This window comes from Podarcis raffonei, chromosome 7 (genome assembly GCF_027172205.1).
Source record: "Podarcis raffonei isolate rPodRaf1 chromosome 7, rPodRaf1.pri, whole genome shotgun sequence".
Lineage (NCBI taxonomy): Eukaryota > Metazoa > Chordata > Lepidosauria > Squamata > Lacertidae > Podarcis > Podarcis raffonei.
Genome location: NC_070608.1, coordinates 58,205,369 through 58,224,655, shown reverse-complemented (window position 1 = coordinate 58,224,655; position 19,287 = coordinate 58,205,369). Strand labels below are relative to the sequence as shown.

The 19,287-nt window shown below is 42.1% G+C and overlaps 1 protein-coding gene across 7 annotated transcripts in view; it reads right to left on the bottom strand.

Moving 5' to 3' along the window:
- Positions 1-19,287, bottom strand: part of RIPOR2 (RHO family interacting cell polarization regulator 2) — a 99,616-nt gene that overhangs the window by 2,238 nt on the left and 78,091 nt on the right. For 4 of the 7 annotated variants that reach the window (XM_053396737.1, XM_053396740.1, XM_053396741.1 and 1 more), the window contains exons 10-21: positions 18,999-19,124; positions 17,749-17,897; positions 17,218-17,347; positions 13,631-14,317; positions 12,558-12,739; positions 10,616-10,793; positions 9,423-9,558; positions 7,307-7,468; positions 5,618-5,776; positions 4,034-4,239; positions 2,768-2,851; positions 734-824 (exon numbers count right to left, since the gene is read on the bottom strand). In XM_053396737.1, coding sequence (XP_053252712.1) covers positions 734-824; positions 2,768-2,851; positions 4,034-4,239; positions 5,618-5,776; positions 7,307-7,468; positions 9,423-9,558; positions 10,616-10,793; positions 12,558-12,739; positions 13,631-14,317; positions 17,218-17,347; positions 17,749-17,897; positions 18,999-19,124 — 2,290 coding nt within the window. Of the gene's footprint in view, positions 1-733; positions 825-2,767; positions 2,852-4,033; positions 4,240-5,617; positions 5,777-7,306; positions 7,469-9,422; positions 9,559-10,615; positions 10,794-12,557; positions 12,740-13,630; positions 14,318-15,546; positions 15,694-17,217; positions 17,348-17,748; positions 17,898-18,998; positions 19,125-19,287 lie in introns of all 7 variants that reach the window. The other 3 variants (XM_053396743.1, XM_053396739.1, XM_053396738.1) reach the window with 3 other exon arrangements.

The following is a 19,287-nucleotide window of genomic DNA, read 5'->3' as shown; positions in this document are numbered from 1 at the left end:
ATTAGATGGAGCATAAGGGATCTTATGGTCCTTAAGGTACTTTGAGCCTAAGGGTTTTTGCGGGGGCTTTGAGAATTAGCAAAAGAAGCTAGCTCAGAAGCAAATTGGCAACCAGGGCACATCTCAGCAGAGGAGTAAACACATTGCCAGTAACTTGCTCCTGTGAGCTGTTTGGCTACTATGTTCTGCACCAGCTGCAACTCCTGAACCAGATACAAGAGTGTCACCACATAAAGTGTGCTACAGTAATCAAGTCTTGATGTTACCAATGCGTGGGTCACTGTGGTTAGGCTACTGTGGTCCAGGAACAGTAACAGCTGGCATAGTAGCCAGAGCTTGAAGAAAGCACCCCTAGCCACAGATGACTGCGGACTTGCTCCTTCAGAGGGAGTGCAACGCCAATCAGGACAGGTGACAGATCTATCTCCCACACGTAGGAGCCACCCACCCACCCCTGTCTTCCTAGGGTCCAAGCCGAGTTCATTGACGGCTCAGTCCAGCCCACCATTGCATCAGCCACTGATTGAGGGCTTGCACTGCCTCTCCTGTATCAGATGTTATGTAGAAATAAGAGTTTGGGAATCACCAGTACTGTGCTAGTGCTTCCTAGTTTCTCTTTGTCATTGCTCTTCTATTACCCACACCCCACTCTGCTTTTGTCCCATTTTTTTCATCAGTTTGCTTTTACTCTTTATTTTTTAATAGTGGAATGGCATAAAGTTAGTCAACCTACCAAGAGAAAGAAGGGTTTCAGAGGCTATCTTCCTGATCTCTTCATTGTCAGACTGGCAAAGCGTGACTAGCATTTTAATACTTTCAGTTGCCTATACCAAAAACAAAAACAAGTTAATTATTTTCTATTCTCGTTCCAAATGGTTTATATATAAAAGTATAATCACTGATTCTCTGTCCAGTTGTTCAAATCTGTGTGAAACTTTTTATGAACTCATTTGGAGTTTGCTATTTCTCTGCAGAAGCTCAGAGCTCAAATCCAGAATCCCACATGTGTTGTCTGTGATGCACCCACGGAGTGCAACAGAGGAGGGCTTTTATCCACATATGACTTTCCTCACTACATAATTTCAATGGGGACAGCAGAGCCACATGCAAAATTAAATATCGTGTGGATCTGCTCCCTCCATTGGGCAACACCCGATACATTTTGGTAGCGCTTGTGGCATGAAACTGAAGATGCACGAAACAGTCAAGGAAAAGATAAACAGCTCACGTCAGCTGGATCCCTGGAGGAAATGCTGTTGCAGGTCCTAGGTTCTCTTTCACAAGCTTTGTTAACTTTTGTCTTACTGTCTTATGTACCTTATTGCATTATGAACAAAAGCTCTTAAAATGACTATTATTCACAACAATAGATTTATCCACTAAACTACCACTATGCTACAAGAGCCACATTTGTCATAACTAAAAGGTTATTACTAAAAATCTTTAGTTAATTCTGTATTACAATGGCATTCTACAGCTGGTTTGGGTGTATACAGGCAAATTTCTATTTTTTTTTTAATCATTTCATGACTTGCTCTTAATTCTGTCTTCCCTGAGATTAGGCAATGCACCCACAGGTTAAGCGAAGTTTAGGGTGCAATGCTATAGTCTCGGATATCCTGTAGGTAGTGCTCCAACATTAGTGAGGCCCAAAACGGGGAGTGTTTGGAACATATTGGGGGGGCTGAGGAACCTCAGAATAGGGGTATAGGAAGGGGTGTGTGGGTCACCCTGGGTGTGATCCTGAAGGGGGGTGACATTTGGCACGACTCCCCCAAGCCCAGTGAGTGGCAAGCAGCAAAGCAGCTGCTGTGGCTCTCCCCCTTCCCCCGGCTCGCTGTAGGCTTGGGGGGCATGCGCTGAATGTCACCCCCTTCAGCCTGAAGGAGTTAACATTCAGCGCACCCCCGTGCCGAGATCAGCCCTCTGGGAGAATCGCGCAGCTGCGCCAATCGGCCCTGTGGGCAGATCGCCCTGCCCCTTGGGAGGATTGTCCTCACCCCCGTGGGCGGATCGCCCCGCCCCCGGGTGCATGGGATGTGTGCTGCTCCGGGTGCCAGAGCACCCAGCTCCGCCACTGCCTCAGAATCCTCAGCTTCTTCATTCTTCCAACAACCCCTTCCCAAACAGAGCTGGAAGCTAGGCAAGCAGTTATGTAGGCAGTGGGAGAGGAGGAAAAACTGGTTTCCCACCACCAACATCATTTTCTGCCCTGGCTGCCATGACCCAGTAGGGCTTGGGAAATAGCAGTGGATCTGCCACCCACCCACACCCCGCCCACCATCACTGGTGCAATTCCTCTGCCCCAGTACTTCTTGTGAACTGAAATGGTGCTACAATCTATGTGGTGGTTTTGTTTGGAAGTACAAAAACCACAACATGATAGCGATTTAAACAGATCCTAGTCCAAATGTAGGTGCAACGGCAGATCTTGGTGCTACTGCACTGGCATAGCCCCCCTTCCCCATTTTCCAGTGTTCTCCATATTGTTGTTGTTGTTGTTGTTGTTCTACTGCATAAGCATTAGTTTTCTGATTATAAGTTAAGTCTGTGTACCTCCTCATCCTGGAGATACTTCAAGGTTCTAAATTACTTGTGCAAAAAAATAAAAAATAAATCCTCCTCACTTTTGCAAAGTAATACCAGGATGGCTAATGCAGAAGAACAAGACTCTGATTGTTGCTGTTTGCTCAAGAGGGGCTATTGAAACCCTTCCTGTTGCTTGACCTTTTGTTGTGCCTGGGAAAGAAAAGAAGGCAAACTTTACCTGGAGGCATTTCAGGGCCATACAAGCTGCCTTCTGCAGGTGGAGGCTGGGCTGTGCAAGGGTTTCGCAGTAATAAATTAAAGCCTGGGAGGGGGGGAAAGAGGGAGGCAATGAGGAGGAAGCTGCAGCTGCATCTCACAGAAAGACTTAAGGCAGCACTTAAGGCAAAGATTGAGAACCAGCAGTCCTCCATATGTTGTTGGACTCCAACTCTGCCCCACCCAGTATTGGCAATGATGAAGGATGAAGGGCATTGCAGTTCAGCAACATGTGGTTCCCCTCAAAAGGAGTAACTAAAGCAGATTATGTGCTCCAGGGGCCATTCTAAATTATTGGCATATGTGTAGTGCATGCAGCTTACTTATTCCAATTCAAAACTATAAAAGCAAAATAAATTAGGATTAACAACAATTATAGCAAAACCACCACCTAACTAATGCAATCCAAAATCAAAAACAGAGGTAAAAAGCCTGAATACCTTTACACCAGGGCCCTAATCCAAACTCACAATGAATCAATGCAATACCTGAAGCAGTGCTTCCCTGGGTGTAGAGGATCACAGAGTTGGAAGGGACCCTGAGGGACATCTGAGTCCAACTCCTTGCAACAAAGGTCTCTCTTGCCCAATGTGGGGCTTGACCCCACGACCCTGAGATTAAGAGTCTCATGCTCTACCGACTGAGCTATCCCAGCTGGGGTTATATAGGGAGAGATGCTGTTTCTCTACATGCTGCTGCTTGGAACTGGGGATAAACAGTCCTGTAGTCCCAACCCCACTTCCTAACTCAGGGTGGTCTGGTCCTCAGCAACATTTGAGGCCCCTCCGTCCACTGCCTTCTCAAAGCCAGGTAAGCAAGGCATGGAGCTTTAGGAAGGAGGTGTGAGAGCTCTGAGAGGGTCCTCGAGTCCTCCATCTTCCTAGCTTTGGGAAGGAGGTGGGAGGCCTCTAGGACCTTGCCAGAGACTAACGCCTCTTTCCCAGAGCCTGGTGCCTCACTTAGCTTTGGGAAGGCAGCATGAGGGCTGGGGGTGACGCATCAAATTTTGGCCTTGCTCCTCCCACCATACAAGGCAGCATAGGGACCATGGGTTCTGGGTCGAGGTACTCTTGCGGCCCACTTGATATGAAATGTTAGACCACCCTGTCTAGCTAGAGAGTTCCTTCCCGCCATGAAGCCTTAATAGCCTCAGAGAAATGCCCTAGCTGAAATCTAACAGCTCTACCCCAGTACTCATAATTTTGTTACCATTTCCAATCGCACCTACCTTTTCCCTGAAGTCCTTGTCTTCTGCTGCAGCCGACAACAAGGATGCCACAGCCTCGTGGGTCTCCCTTTTGTTTTCAGTCAGGAGGAGGAGAGCCAAGGATTTCAGTACTTCTTGCTGAGGTGGGAGGCTGAAGGAGGTTAAAGTGGCTTTATTCTGCAAGAACTTTTCATCTCTTAAGGACTGTAGAGTCTGCACCATTAAGGCTGAAATGGAACAAGAATGTCCCTCCAAGTTAGGGCATGCTTAGGTTCACCACACAAAGACAGTGACAACATATGAGCGTAAGATCATGTCACAGGCCCCCCTAGTTCAGCATCCTGGTCTCATAGTCATAGCCAACCAGGTGGTTATTGAACTCCTGCAAGCAGGACCTGAGTGCTTGTGATTCCCAGCAACAGGTGTCCAAGCTTTCGCATGTGTTTAAGCTACTCCATATGGTAACGGCAAAGTCTAGAATTGGTTTGTGAATAGCCTTCATTGGAAGGCAGTGTCCACATCACTACCAACTGCTACCAGGAAGTCTGGCAACTTCATCCACATAATGAGGAGGAGGCACTCTAGGTGTCACTGCTACCACCTGGAGTGGCCAACATGTTGGGTCTTTAAAGCCCACAGCCAAAAATTCAGTGGTAAAAGGGAGTGATGGCAGAGGAGGGAGAATCAATAGAGCATAAATATATCTTGCCAAATTTGTTTGCAACTGTTAATTCTATTGCATGTAGATTATAAAAAAAACCCAAACCTTTTTTTTAAAAAAAATCAAGTGTCCAGTGCTTGTCCTTTAGCCCAATTCTTTTGCAGCTCATTGGACAGGGCACTGGAAAGCTTGCTGCATTTTACTGTGCTCCTGGTTAGAATTCCGCTTGCATTCATCTCCAAAAGTGCTCTTCTTTTTTTATAAAAAAAACCCAACCACCTGAACACAGAAAATTTTAAGGAATATCTGAGGAACCGGATCAACCATGAGTTTTTCCAGCAGCCTCCATAAGTCAAAATTAGTTTAACAGTCATCTTACTTTCTTCAACCATCCAGGTTGTTTTGCTGGCATCTTTGATATGGGACACCTTGTGGCAAACTGCAGAGTTTACACAGGAAGCTTGCCTAACTATTGGTCCATCTAACTCAGTGTAATGTATACTGCTTGGCTGAGTTTTGCATTGCACTCTTTCGCTGACCTGTCTTGAAATGCTGAGATCGACCCTGGGACGTTATGTGTTCTACGACCGAGCTATCACCCTTCCACTAAAACAGACTTTACATTACATCATTCGCAATAGCTTCAAGACTCTCGGCTAATAGAAGTTATGTGTTTGTGTGTGAATGTGTATGCGAATTAACACGTAGCAGATCTTGCTATTCAGGGAGAGCCCATGATTTGATCTTCAGATTTTCCCCAGCCGTAGGATCAAAAGGTGTCATTTTTGCCTTAGTTCAAAGCACACCGTTCATGTGTGCATTGTGAATCTTAACTTAAAACATACTCCTGAGTTCTTTGGAGCAGTAAATGGAATTATTTCATGCTGTACTTTTTTTTTTTTTTAAAGATAACCTTCCCTAGGAAACTGTATGATCATCCTTACCTTCTCTTGCAAGCTGAAGCAAATAATTTGCCAGATCGTGGACATTTTTGTTAGCAAAATAGTTGTAATACTGGAAAACTGTTATGATTTCCAAGGACAGACTAGAAGAGAGGACAGGCTCTGCTCGGTCCAAGATATGTGATACCAAGGTTTTGAACACTGTGCGTGACAAGATAAAAAAAAGCAGATTAAAATTCTAGGAGGCACTGTGCTGATTTAATAAGTTTGCAAGTCATGGTACAGTGAATGCGGATGTTGCTTTTGATTCACATCCCTTCCCTAGTGCAACAGAGCCTACCCTGCTACTGGCACTCATGACAGGGCTGCCACACATCCAGAATTTCCCAGACATGGCCGGGATTCAGTCATCGGAAGCAGTGTCTGGGCAGGAATCACTGAAATGCCTGGGAAAATCTGGATGTCAGGAGTATAGATTTTGGCAAATTTACTTAACTCAAAATTCATTATTATTTTTCAGGGTTTTTTGGTGGTGTTGGGGTGAAGCTTAACTACTTTTGTGTCTGGATTTTCACTTTTTGAAACATGGCAACCCTAACCTATGACCAGCAGAAACAAAGAGTGCTTTATGAGCGCCTCTTCTGTGGACATGCCCCCAGCTCAGAGCTGCTCTCTACCAGCAGAGAGGCACCTCTGTCCCATCTTAATTACCTGCAGCCAGTGGATCAGGGCTTAGGATTGCTCTCTAAGTCACAGCAGAGCACGAGGACTAAGGAACTGAGGCAAACGTGTTACATAAAAGTTGGGTTTTTATGAGGGATTTGAAGCAAATAAAAAGGTGGTAGCACACAGGCAGTGTGGGCAACAGTTACAAGCATACAGAAAAAGGCCCGAGTGTTGCAAATGAGGGTAAAGCCTCATGGAATAAACTTCAACGTAGAAAAACAGTGGACATGGGGTAGGTAGAGGGTGGAAGGAGCAGGATTTGGAAAGGAAACCAACAGAACCACTTTGACCCTCAATTTGATCAACCTGTAGTAGTAGCAGTAGTAGTAGTAGTAGTTCAGTATTAAGTACCACATTCAACAGTTCAGTTATTGCTAAATGTGTGGCCATGCAATGAAGCCAGCCTGGTGGTATCTGTCTCTTGGGAGACAATGGAAGACTGTGAAATTAAACCATTGGAGAATTACTGTGCCTTCTGTGGCTGTAGAGACTGATACGGGAGAGACATGTTTTGTTGCAGCTTGCCAATAGGCAATTCGAGAGGATCTAAGGCATTCTGGTAGGCCAAAACTCAGCTGTGAGCCAGCTAATGGGTTTTCGGGTCAATAGGAGCTGGCTACTTTTGTAAGGGAAACCTATATTTCTCCGGCATCTGCTGGAAAATGCACACAAAGCATATCTATCTGCAAGTATTATAAAACAAAAGATGAGTAACTGGAAGACTGGAGCAGAGTAGCAATTTTTGCCTGACTGGATATGCTAGTTTGTATAAATCATTAACTAAATCAATATTTGTGCTTCAAAAGCCCTTTGTTTGGGTTAAGTCATTTTGCATTTTGGAAAATATAACAAAATATTTCAGTGTGCTAATGTCAGCAAGCAACTTTGAAAGACTTAATATAGGTGTCAGTAGCCATGATTTCTGCTGCAGAGATTTCTTGCAGACACCATCAGCGAGATGGATGCTCTCTGCTGCTACTGTAGAAACACACTGGAAAACTGTACCTGTTTCTGCAAGTCCTGGGCACTCGTCATTCAGCGTAGTAGCGAACATGGCATCCAGTTGTTTGATCATCTTGTCAGCAGAGATGTGGTAGAACCCAGAAGGATTGGTACATTTACTCCAGAAGGAAAGCAGAGAGACCCTTTTCTGGAATTCCGGAATTGCTGAATGGAAAGAAGATCAGAAAAGAGAGATTGTCACTGCTTTCAGTATAAGGAAGATAAAGATTCTAATCACAGCTGAATGTTTGCAAAGCTTAAGAGGCCCCACTGAAGGAACATGGATTGAAAACGCCAATTTTATTTGAAATTATAAGGGGTTGCACTGGCTTTTCGGAGTGAAAAATCTAAAAGGCAAAAGCAGATTTGTTCTGATTGAAAAGGATAACCATAATTCAATTGCTAATCACCCTTTGTGTACTTTGGACATGGATCCAGGTCAGTGTAAGCACCTTTATCCCATTGATTCCATGGTTAACCATGTACATTTCTATTGAAAATCAATGGCTCACAAGCTTGACTGGATTGTATGTGCTTACAAAAGAAACTGACTTTAACCTAGGGCTATTGCTTTTCTGCACATCCAGGCACTATGGTAAAGGGTTTGGTTTCTTAAGAATTTCAGATCTCGTTTTTAAAAAAGGAAGAAGCAAACTTCAATCTAGCCCACATGGTGGCAGAGATATGCATTGATAATACACTAGGAAATGTTTGTGAAAATGCATTTCACTTCTGAAATGAATAATTTCTTTCAGTTTTCAACATTTTTGTTTCCTAACCTATGGCTAAAGCCTATGATGCATGTAGTAGGGGAAACAGAAACTGCTAATCTGTTTTATAGTCCTTAGAAATATGGCTGTTCAAGATTGGCTTCATTATTATCAGATAATGGAGGCATATAATTTGGACAAGAAAATTGGCTTTCAGGTGGAAAAATCAAAATTAGAAACAGAACTGTTAGAACCCAAAACTAAGATTTTGTCAAGGATGTATAACTTGCTGTTGAAATGGAATACTCAGGATGAAACGGTGAAATCTGCTATGATTAAATGGGCACAAGATGTTGGACATAACATTATGTTTGCTGACTGGGAACAGTTGTGGACCACAGGTATGAAATTTACGGCATGTAATGCCTTAAGAGAGAATATTATCAAAATGATATACAGGTGGTACATGACCCCAGTCAAGCTTGCAAAAATCTATCATTTGCCCGAGAATAAATGTTGGAAATGTAAAGAAACTGAAGGTACATTCTTTCACCTTTGGTGGACGTGCCCAAGGATTAAGGCTTTCTGGGAAATGATCTATAATGAAATGAAAAAGGTATTTAAATATACCTTCCTGAAGAAACCAGAGGCCTTTCTTCTGGGCATTGTCGGCCAATTGGTGCCAAAGAAGGACAGAACTTTTTTTATGTATGCTACAACAGCAGCAAGAATACTTATTGCAAAGGATTGGAAGACACAAGATCTACCCACTTTGGAAGAATGGCAGATGAAGGTGATGGACTATATGGGATTGGCAGAAATGACCGGCAGAATCCGAGACCAGGGAGAAGAGTCGGTGGAAGAAGATTGGAAGAAATTTAAAGACTATCTACAGAAATATTGTAAAATTAATGAATGTTAGAATGATGTTGGATAGAAATTAAGTGGTTTCCAGCTGTAATGCTTTAAGAGAATATGAAAAAAGGGTTATAAATAGGTAAAAATATAATGGTAAGGATTTGCTGAACCAAAAATTTGAAGTGGAATACAAAAAAGGGAGGTATGAGGAGGTCTGGGAAACAAGCTAAAGGAAAATAAGCAATGGAAAATTTGTGTGTTTTTAATTATTTTTATTTTGTATTTTTGTTATGTATTTTTTTTCATTTTATTGTAATACTTTAAAAAATCTTAATAAATATCTTATTAAAAAAAAGAAATATGGCTGTTCAGTTTCAATGACCTGGCGGACATGAATAATCCAATTATCGTGAACACACTTTAAAAACAACACACCCTGAATAAATACTTGTGAATAAATGGATACAGGACTGTATTGCACGCCATGCTTAAGGAATATTTAAATAGGCACCCATCCTTTCAAAATGGAAACTTTCCATGCCAGGTCTTACCTTCGCTTACAGGTCTGATGTTCCCGGTGTTCTCATTGCTGATCTCTGCAAGACTCTCAATCACTAGAACCTGCTGAGACAGCTTATCAAGGAGGTTTCTTGTCACAAAGGGAGTTTTACTGGAGAATACAATTTGCTAGTGAAACAACGAAAGAAGAGTAAAAATTTAGCATGTTATGTATAATAAATTCTCTGGATAGAACTTAGATTAATTCTGCTGATGTGTGTAATGCAGAAGCATATGTATTTTAGCAGGCAAAAATAGTATTTTATTCTACAGAGGGGATCTGCAACAAAGTGTTGCAGTGTGAGGTTGTCCTGCTCAGGATTCCATCCAGTCATGCCATCTTTCAAGATATAACACCCCATCATCCCAAGTTTTCAATCCCCTCCCAACAATATAACCTTCCCCTCTCTGCCAAGCAGCGGAAAGAGCCCATGGGGTTCTAGGCACTCACAGAGGTTCTGTGGGCCTTTGGAGAATTGAGACACGGTGGAGACTGTTGTGGCATTAAGAAATATGGTTTATTTCTATTTCTATTTACACTTTCAGTCTGCATGGCGGGAGTACAGATCTCATAGCATGGTCATTTCAAAAGGGGTTTGTCTCCCACAGCAGTGCAGCTGAGAAGTTCAAGGCATTTCTCCCAGCCAGCCTGCAGCCAGCCTGCTCAAGATGGATCCCAGCAACCCTTGCTGAAGACTCTTTTCCTGTCACCTCACACCCAGTTACCCTGGCAACCTTACAAACCCCCAGTCTGCTTACATTGCCAATGGCCCTACAGTGGTACCTCGGGTTACATATGCTTCTGGTTACATACGCTTCAGGTTACAGACTCCGCTAACCCATAAATATTGCTTCAGGTTAAGAACTTTGCCTCAGGATGAGAACAGAAATCGTGCTCCGGCGGCGCGGCAGCAGCAGGAGGCCCCATTAGCTAAAGTGGTGCTTCAGGTTAAGAACAGTTTCAGGTTAAGAACGGACCTCCAGAATGAATTAAGTACTTAACCCGAGGTACCACTGTATATTGTTTCTTAATTGCTCTAGCTTGCCCAGGTTGTTTTTTGCAAGACCTAGCCCAGGAATTCCTCTGCAGCTTGTATTTCTCCCTTCACATCCCAAATAATCAAAATCCTAACATTTTTTAATTTCTAGGGTTTAGGGGGTCCAAAAAACACCCCGCTATAGGTACCTGAATAAGCTGTGTGCAGTACTGTAAGTGCTTGACTATGGTGATATCAAGGCTTTCGTTCCCCGTGGTCAACGGAAGAGGGCTTCCAGCGACACTGGTACCAACTCCTGTGTCTTCTGTCAATGCTTCGCTGAGATGCCCCCTGGCTTCTGGGTGTTCTGACCTGTAACTGTTCATGCTGGGAGGTAAGTGAGTGGTTTGGATTTCTTTTTATGCAGGCTCAACATGACTAACACCACGCAAAAGAGGGATTGTTGAAAGCACCGACCTGTAACCAGAAAGCCCTCGCGAGGCCAAAAGGCTTTTAATGAAAGCATCATACCTCAAAACTGGCAGTGGCACAAGGTAGCTGGTGCCAAGTAAGTGTCCACATTTAAAGGATATATGGCTTCCACAGTGGCCTACTTGTTTCTCTCAAACAATGCCCCTTTTGTAAAGAGCTCTCGCTGTGAAGTCTTTGAAATCGGCCTTCATTAGAACTTGCTTTCTTAAAAAAAAAAAATTAAAATGCACCAGCCACCCTGATCTGTTGACAACATGGTTTGCCAAACTGTTTTGCAGATTTCACTGGGTTATAGATTAGTGGTTTTGAAAAGTTATACAATTAAGACTTAATCTGTCAGTGCTTTACTAGCACATGATTAATTGCCAGCCAAGAAATTTATAAACAACAACCCACAAGTCGTTGAAGCAGAAGACATGATGATTTCATCAGGTGTTTCAGGCACAGAACTCAGGTTTCCCAGTTATTTATTTATTTACAGAATAATGCAAATCTCAATGTTTAAATGATTGTTTCACTCTTTAAACAATTGTTCCAGTATTTCTCAGTGGAAGGTGGATTATAGAATATTTAAGACAAGCTAAAGGGTGTGCTGTGGTCTAAACCACGGAGCCTAGGGCTTGCCGATTAGAAGGTTGGCGGTTTGAATCCCCGTGACGGGGTGAGCTCTCGTTGCTCGGTCCCTGTTCCTGCCAACCTAGCAGTTCGAAAGCACATCAAAGTGCAAGTAGATAAATAGGAACCGCTCCGGCAGGAAGGTAAACGGTGTTTCCATGCGCTGCTCTGGTTTGCCAGAAGCGGCTTAGTCATGCTGGCCACATGACCTTTAAAAACTGTCTGCGGACAAACGTTGGCTCCCTCGGCCTGTAAAGCAAGATGAGCGCCGCAACCCCAGAGTCGTCTGCGACTAGACTTAACTGTCAGGGGTCCTTTACCTTTTTTATTGTATCAAATGAACTCTTACTCAAAGTAGATCCATTGAAACCAATGGTCTTAAGTTATTCATACCTATTGATTTCAATGGATCTACACTGAGTAAGGGATAGTTTGAGACAAGCCAGGGCATTCTGCTAAGGTGCTGTTGTTAGGCTTGACCCTGCATTGATCAGAATAGATGGATTGCTGCAGGTTCACACTTATAATGGCCAACTCAGAAACAACTATTTTCTGTTCAGGTATGAATTAAGAGAAGCTGGGGCACAGGTAGGCTTGTGATGGCATGACAAAATGATGCTTATTTTTTGCATTTCATGATGTTTCGATGATTTTAAAAAGTATCATAGAATCTTAGTTTCATAAAACTGTAGAGCTGGAAGGGACCACAAGGGTCATCTAGTCCAACCCCCTGCAATGCAGGAATCTTCTTGCCCAACATGGGGCTCAAACCCATAACCCTAAGATTAAGAGTCTCATGCTCTACCAGCTGTTGTTTTAAGATGGATTTGGGGACATTTCAGCAAAATGGTAAATAAAATGTGGGCAACACTGTAAGCAGTTCCTCTAAACTTAATTATAATTGCTCTGTAGGGAAATCGCTTATCTATAAAGCCCAATATTTAGTTTAATCTTCCTTTTACAATGTGTGCACGCCAGGACTGAAAGGACAAGTGCGAGAGTTTGGGCTTAAGTAAGAAAAGTACAAGATATTGGCTTCCGTACCTGTTTTTCTCAACTTCCGTATCTGAGAATACGCAGTCAGTGCCTCGACCGCCATTGCAAAGCTCGTCAGTACCACCATCATCTTCAAAGTCGGAGGTATTGAGGAAATCAAAACTTTCCAGTGCACTCTCAACTGTTAGGCTTAAGCTGGATGACCTGCTGTGACTGATTGCTGGTCTGCACTGCAACAGGAAAAGCAAAATGAATATGTGGGGATGAGGGAGCTGATGAATCCATACACTCTCCCCCACCCCCAACAAAAAGGCATAGAAACATATATTTTTTTAATAACAAAGAATAAATTCTCTGCATCTTTCTGAAACTACCAGATTCAACAATACAGTTTTTCACAATATGTGACATAAATCTTCTCTTTGTAGATTCTTATACTGTCTGGAAGTTGTCTGCCAACCAATGAAATGACTTTTCGTTGACACTTGTTTTTAATTATAACATCTTTTATAATATGTCAATACAGAAAAAACAAATTTAGTACATTTGTGGGGTACTTTCTACCATTGATGTAGTCTACTTGTGTGAGCTGGGTGCTCATTGATTTTAGTCACATAAATGTCTGGTATTCACTTTTAAATTATTTATTTATGAATAAAGCTACGGTGGTACCTCAGTTTTTGATTGTCTCGGTTGACGAGCGTTTCAGAACTTGAACACTGAAAACACGGAAGTAAATGCTTCCATTTTCAAACACACCTCGGAAGTCGAACGGCTTCCGCTGAAGTACCAATGTATTTTTCTCAATTTTCTCTGTAAATTTGCAGACCACCCTTTGCGCATCGGTTTTCGAACGTTTCGGAACAGTCTTCCAGAACGGATTACGTTTGAAAACCGAGGTTCCACTGCATTTCTATACCGCCGTATAGTGTATAAGGCAGTGTACACTATAAAACAGAAAACATCATTTAAAAGAAAAAAATACAGATAATCATTCAGGTGACTAACTAATCAAAAATTAGACAGCTGCCAAGGCCTGTCACAACAACAACAACAACAACAACAACAAGAGTATTCAAGAGATACAAGAAAGTTAAAAGTGAGGATGCCTGACAACTTACTTTTAAGATTTCGTCTAGGTGTGTTACTTCTTGGTCCAAATCCTGAAATTCTTTAAATTGTTCTTTATGAGGTTCAAGTGCTAGAATAAGTCCCTGAAATGCTTCTTCTAGGCTTCCGTCAACACAAGATTTATAGCCTTCTGATTCACCACTTATTGACCCCTCACAGTGCAGCTTTTCAGGTGTCATTGGGCATTCTCCTGAAGTGAGTCTTTTAACCAGCTGCTTCGTGATGTTGCCTTCAAAAGTATCCAGTTCCACAGGCTTGAGCTCTGACAACTCATCTGTGTCCTGCAGAAGTGATACCTGGGCACTATTATCTAAGAACAGGTTGCTGCTTCTTGAACCTAGAGACTTTTGGCAAACTCCAGAATCTATGCACGAAATCTTATTTTCCTCATTCACTAGCACATGCTCTTGTGGTTTTAAGTCTCTGGATTCAGGTGTAGAGTCTACAGATGAGCTTGTACTGATATTGTCCATGGTGTGAGTTTTTGATAACTTCTGCCCGTTGTGTTCTGGGGGCGTGACAGTAATTTCAGGATTAGGGTTATCTATGGTGCAGGAACCCACCAAACTGGATGATTGAGTGAAATCTCCATTGGGAATATCACTGAAGCTGAGCGACATTGGCCTTTTCTCATTTTCTGCCGTCCCATTTTCAAAGACATCATCAGGTGAATTTGACTGCAAATGTAAACAAGAACAGTTAAAGATGGAAAGCGGAAAAACTTTCCACACAAAATTAACGCTAAGCCACTAGCAGAAAATGGAAAAGTGTTAAAGGTCAATTGACTTATTTGAAGCCTAGTTGTAAAAGAAACTTACCTTTTATTATACTGATTTTTTAAAAATGAAATGATATGAACAGGAAGATATCAGTAGGCCAGAAAAAAGCACAGCAAACAGAAAAGATCAGAGTTGGTGTAGAATGAGCATAGGAAGGTTCTAAACCAATCCTGAAGTGATGTTCTGTGAGAGGTACTGCAAACTTACTTAGCTTCATGCACAAAACAGAGCAACAAAAAGATTTGTGTTTGCTGGCCATATGCAAAATATGTATATGGAATACTGTAATGCCATGTAGCATGACTTTGTTGATATTACTACGTGTTGACAGATAATAGGTGAAAGTGTTAGAGAATATCTTTCTCTTCTTGCTCAGCATTTTTCACACTAAACTGAGGCATACTTTTAAAGTTTGAGGTTGTTTCTCTTTGGTATTTTGTTTCAAAGAGAAACAGCCTCAAACCCCAATGGGGCTTAAATATGAACAATTAATTTCTAGTCTGCATCAAATTTATTTTATTTTCATCCTGCCTTTCACTAAAATTGGTCCCCATTTAAATTTTCTTTCTATCCTGCATATAGAATATTGCCAGAATATTGTTTACAAGATATGAGCCCCTTCAATGTACATAGAGTCATACCCTGGGTTACAGCTGCTTCAGGTTGCATTTTTCCCCCCGGTTTGCGGACTGCTGAAACCCAGAAGTACCGGAAAGAGTTACTTCCATGTTTTAGCAGTTGCACATGCGCAGAAGCACCAAATCGCAACCCACGCATGTGCAGACACGCAGATGCGGGTTGCGAACATGCATCACGCACAGATCACGTTCGCAACCCGAGTGTCCACTGTACACATATACATACATACATGTATATATGACTTCTTCCGATGCTCATGTGCTTTCTCTTGACCTCTTGTCTAAAAAGAGGTTACAAAACTAAGGTCAACCATGAACATCAGTTAATTCCAAGCATGAGTGTACAATAATTTTTTTCAACACATGGTCAGCAAACTGGACAGATCTCACTGAGAGTATCAGAATCTGGGCAAGCATGAAAATAAGAGTAATTGCTTGAGCAATGCAGGGAGATAACTTATAAAGAGAGCTCCCACCATTCAGACTCACATAATGTTCTAGCCCTGCTCTAGGTCTCAGCCTGAGAGACAGCAGATCACTAAAGGAACGACTGCGGCGCAGCTTGTCAAAGAAAGCATCCTGCAGAGGATCTAAAATGGAAAGCTGGAGCCTGTCTTGTGGAGGATGCAGCCATTTCTTCAACCATTAAGCAAAAAGGAAGCAATTAGTTCAACTGAATCACTTTTATATGAGACTGTACGTTATAGGAATCTTTGGCTAAAGCAACTCTTGGAAATTAGAACATGTCAAAGGCCTCTATAGGAAGCTGCAACGGTAATAAATTATATATATATATATATGTAAAATATTATATATATTGTTCTGAGTTTGTGGGTGCCAGATGCCTCTAAGCCCTGCATCCAACAAGTGTTAAAATCTGATCAAGCCTTCTGATCTCTGGATCCAATAAGTGTTAAAAGCTAATCAAGCCAGGCTAGATTCCTGAACCCCTGGATCCAGTACTTGTTAAAATAAAGCCAGGCTGCCTTCCTGATGAGGTCATTGCCTGGGTGATAATCTATTTGGAAAACAAAGGAAAGGGCAAATGATTGAGGGCTCTCCCTCAACTTGCAGCTAGTGGGAAGGACAAAATCCAGAGTTTAGAGTTGAGTTTGGCTGTGTTATGACCTAGAAGCAAAGCAAAAAGTAGAGAGAGAGAGAGAGCGCCATGCTGGACCTCTGCTTGAATCCAAGGCTGTGACTACTGTATGGGGGAAACAAGACCCGTTTGGGGTGTTCATGCTGCAAAGCCCTCCATTGCAGGCTCAGGTTGTATATATGTCAGCAAATAAACCATATATCATAAAGACACCACAGTCTCTGCAGTGCCTCACTTCCAAAAGGAAACACAAACCCCGTGTAAGCATGCCTGGAAACCCTGGAATCTTGCACTGCTCAGGGATTGGGGTGGTGTTCAAATAATATATGTTTAAAGCAGTCTTGAAGTTTAAATGATTAAATGTATGTTTATGCTGCTACTGCCTTCAGCCCCCCCCCTTAAAGCAAATTTATGGCCATCCAATAAAAGGGACTTCTCAGTAGTGGTGCCCACCCTGTAGAACGCCCTCCCATCAGATGTCAAAGAAATAAACAACTATCTGACGTTTAGAAGACATCTGAAGGCAGCCCTGTTTAGTGAAGTTTTTAATGACTGATGTTTTAATGTATTTTCATCTTTTGTTGGAAGCCGCCCAGAGTGGCTGGGGAAACCCAGCCAGATGGGCAGGGTATAAATAATTTATTATTATTATTATTATTATTATTATTATTATTATTATTATTATTATTATCATCATCATCATCATCATCATCATCATCTCTGCAATGAAGCTTTTTATGTGCAACAGTTTATCAATAAAGCAGTAAATTGTTTACAAATAAAGAATACACATATTAAGGTAAAATGTTAAAAATATTACTGCAACTCGGGTAATAGCAAGGGATCTATTAACAACCGCTATCATAATTAAAGGGGACAGGTATTTTAATAGTGGTTATCAGGAGTTAGAAATAAATTTGTTTTTCTTTAAAAAAGCTTAGAAGAGCATTGAGAAGCATCAGCATTGAACTTATGTAATCACAAAGTGGTGTGAAACTATGCATTGACTATAACTGTTATTTATCCACTGAGTCCGTATTAGAGAGGCGCATTGAACTTACAAAGAATGAGTGATCCTTGAAGGTCGGGGTTTCTGGAGTGCCTTGGCTATACATGGACACTCTCCTTTGGAGAGCGGATGCTTTGTTTGTGTTGCCTGCGGATGGGGTCAAGTCCTCAACATCAAATGGGCTGTAAAAAAAGAAGAAAGAAAAAGCCTCTCATTAGATTGAATTACTGTTACAAGGAGCCCTTGTTTTCTGTTCATTTTTAGGTCATCAGAGCAGGGACCTCCATCATCTTCCCAGTGAGTCTCTGTAAACAACACATTCACAAGGTAACCCTCTGGTACTCTGTGCTAATTAATCTGGAATAACTATGACCTACTGGTTTACATTTTACAGTCATGGAGGGCCAAAGTACATATTGAAATATGAAACCTTATGGCTTTTGTCTCGTATTACTAATCTTAGTTTACAGCAACTTTTTTCTTCAGTCTCCTTATTAGAGAAGCAAAAGACTATGGGCAGGGAGGCAGGAACCCACTTGATCTGAAGCACCATTCACACAACCACCAAGTCAGCTTCACTTACTGCCAGGTGATCTCCAGATTCAGCTTTATTGTGCCAAGGTCATTGATGTCCACAGCAACAACTTGAGGCTGAGCAGCAAACAACTCTTTCGTCTCACAGGTAACACTTCCCACCAGGATGTGAGTAGCAAGGCCTTTAACTTCTGTGACCTTCAAAAGCAACACATGTTAAAAATTAGAAACAGAATAACTATGTATTATGAATGGCACAGTAGGTCGGTAGCAGTGCTTAGAGTCAACTACAGTGGAATCTTGGTTTTCAAGCGTCTCGGAAGCTGAACGTTTCAGAACCCGAACTCCGAAAACCTGGAAGTAATTGCTTCAGTTTTCGAACATGCCTCGGAAGTCGAACGGCTTCTGCTGCATGTTTTTTCGTTTTCTCAATGGAAATTGCTGACAACCCCTTGCGCCTCAGTTGTTGAACGTTTCAGAAGTCAAACGGTCTTGCGGAACGGATTACGTTCGACAACTGAGGTTCCGCTGTATTCCACGTTTTTCTACAGTGGCCTTGCTAAATAATACTGCATTTTTTTGAACCGGAAGATAGAACAATCAGCGTTTGACTGTTATGCCCATGAGCAATGATGACTGTTATGCCCATGAGCAATCTGCCTTTTTAAGGGACATTTGTTTTATCCACGACAAGAAAGGTGGGCTGCCCTAGCACACTTTTGTTAACATATGCCATTTGTGGGGGGTTTTGGTACACTAAACTGCAGCTTTCATATTATTACCTAGGATTCAATTTTGCATAAGCATTATATTTGTGTTGTTGTTGTTGTTGTTGGCGGCTATCCGCCCTTCACCCTAAGGTCCCAGGATGGGTTACTGTATTGAAAACAATATTAAAAACACTTTTTGAAAAAAGAGTATGGTTGAGAAGGGTGGTGACGCACTGTCAACCGAGTTCCTTACCTGACTCAATATATAAAATCACTGCAGGATACCTGGAGTCTCTCACAAAAATTAAAGGCATCCAGGATATGGTCTGAAGGCAAATGCACCTTGCTGAAGCTAAGCTCAGTGGGTCTGAGTTTGGTCAGTGACTGGGTGGGAGAACCACATGCACATTGCCTTTGATTCCAAGATGAAAAGAAGGGGGGGTTATAAATGTATGAAGATAATACACATAAGTTCAATTAACAGCGGGAAGTCTGAATGGCACTGCTTACTACCTGTAGAGCAGCATTATAGTCCTGCTTGGCTGACATGTGGCTAGTTAAATGAAAAGCATTATACTTATACTGATACCTTAATGGAGATCAACCCAACGATAAGAGGGAGAAAGACCATTTCTTCTCCATCCCAGCTTTGCTTGCCATTGACTTCTATTTTGCCTTTCAGTTTCCATCTCTGACGGCCATACCTCATGAAAATCTGTGAAAAAAGGGAAAGTAGTAGTGTGTTCTCACAACCCACATATTTGTACTATCTGTTTCTCTCTCTTACACTCTGTCTCTTTGAACAAACCATAGTGAGAAGGATAAGGATTTTATCCAACCTAATAGCTACAATGTATGCACAGTGACAGAACACCACT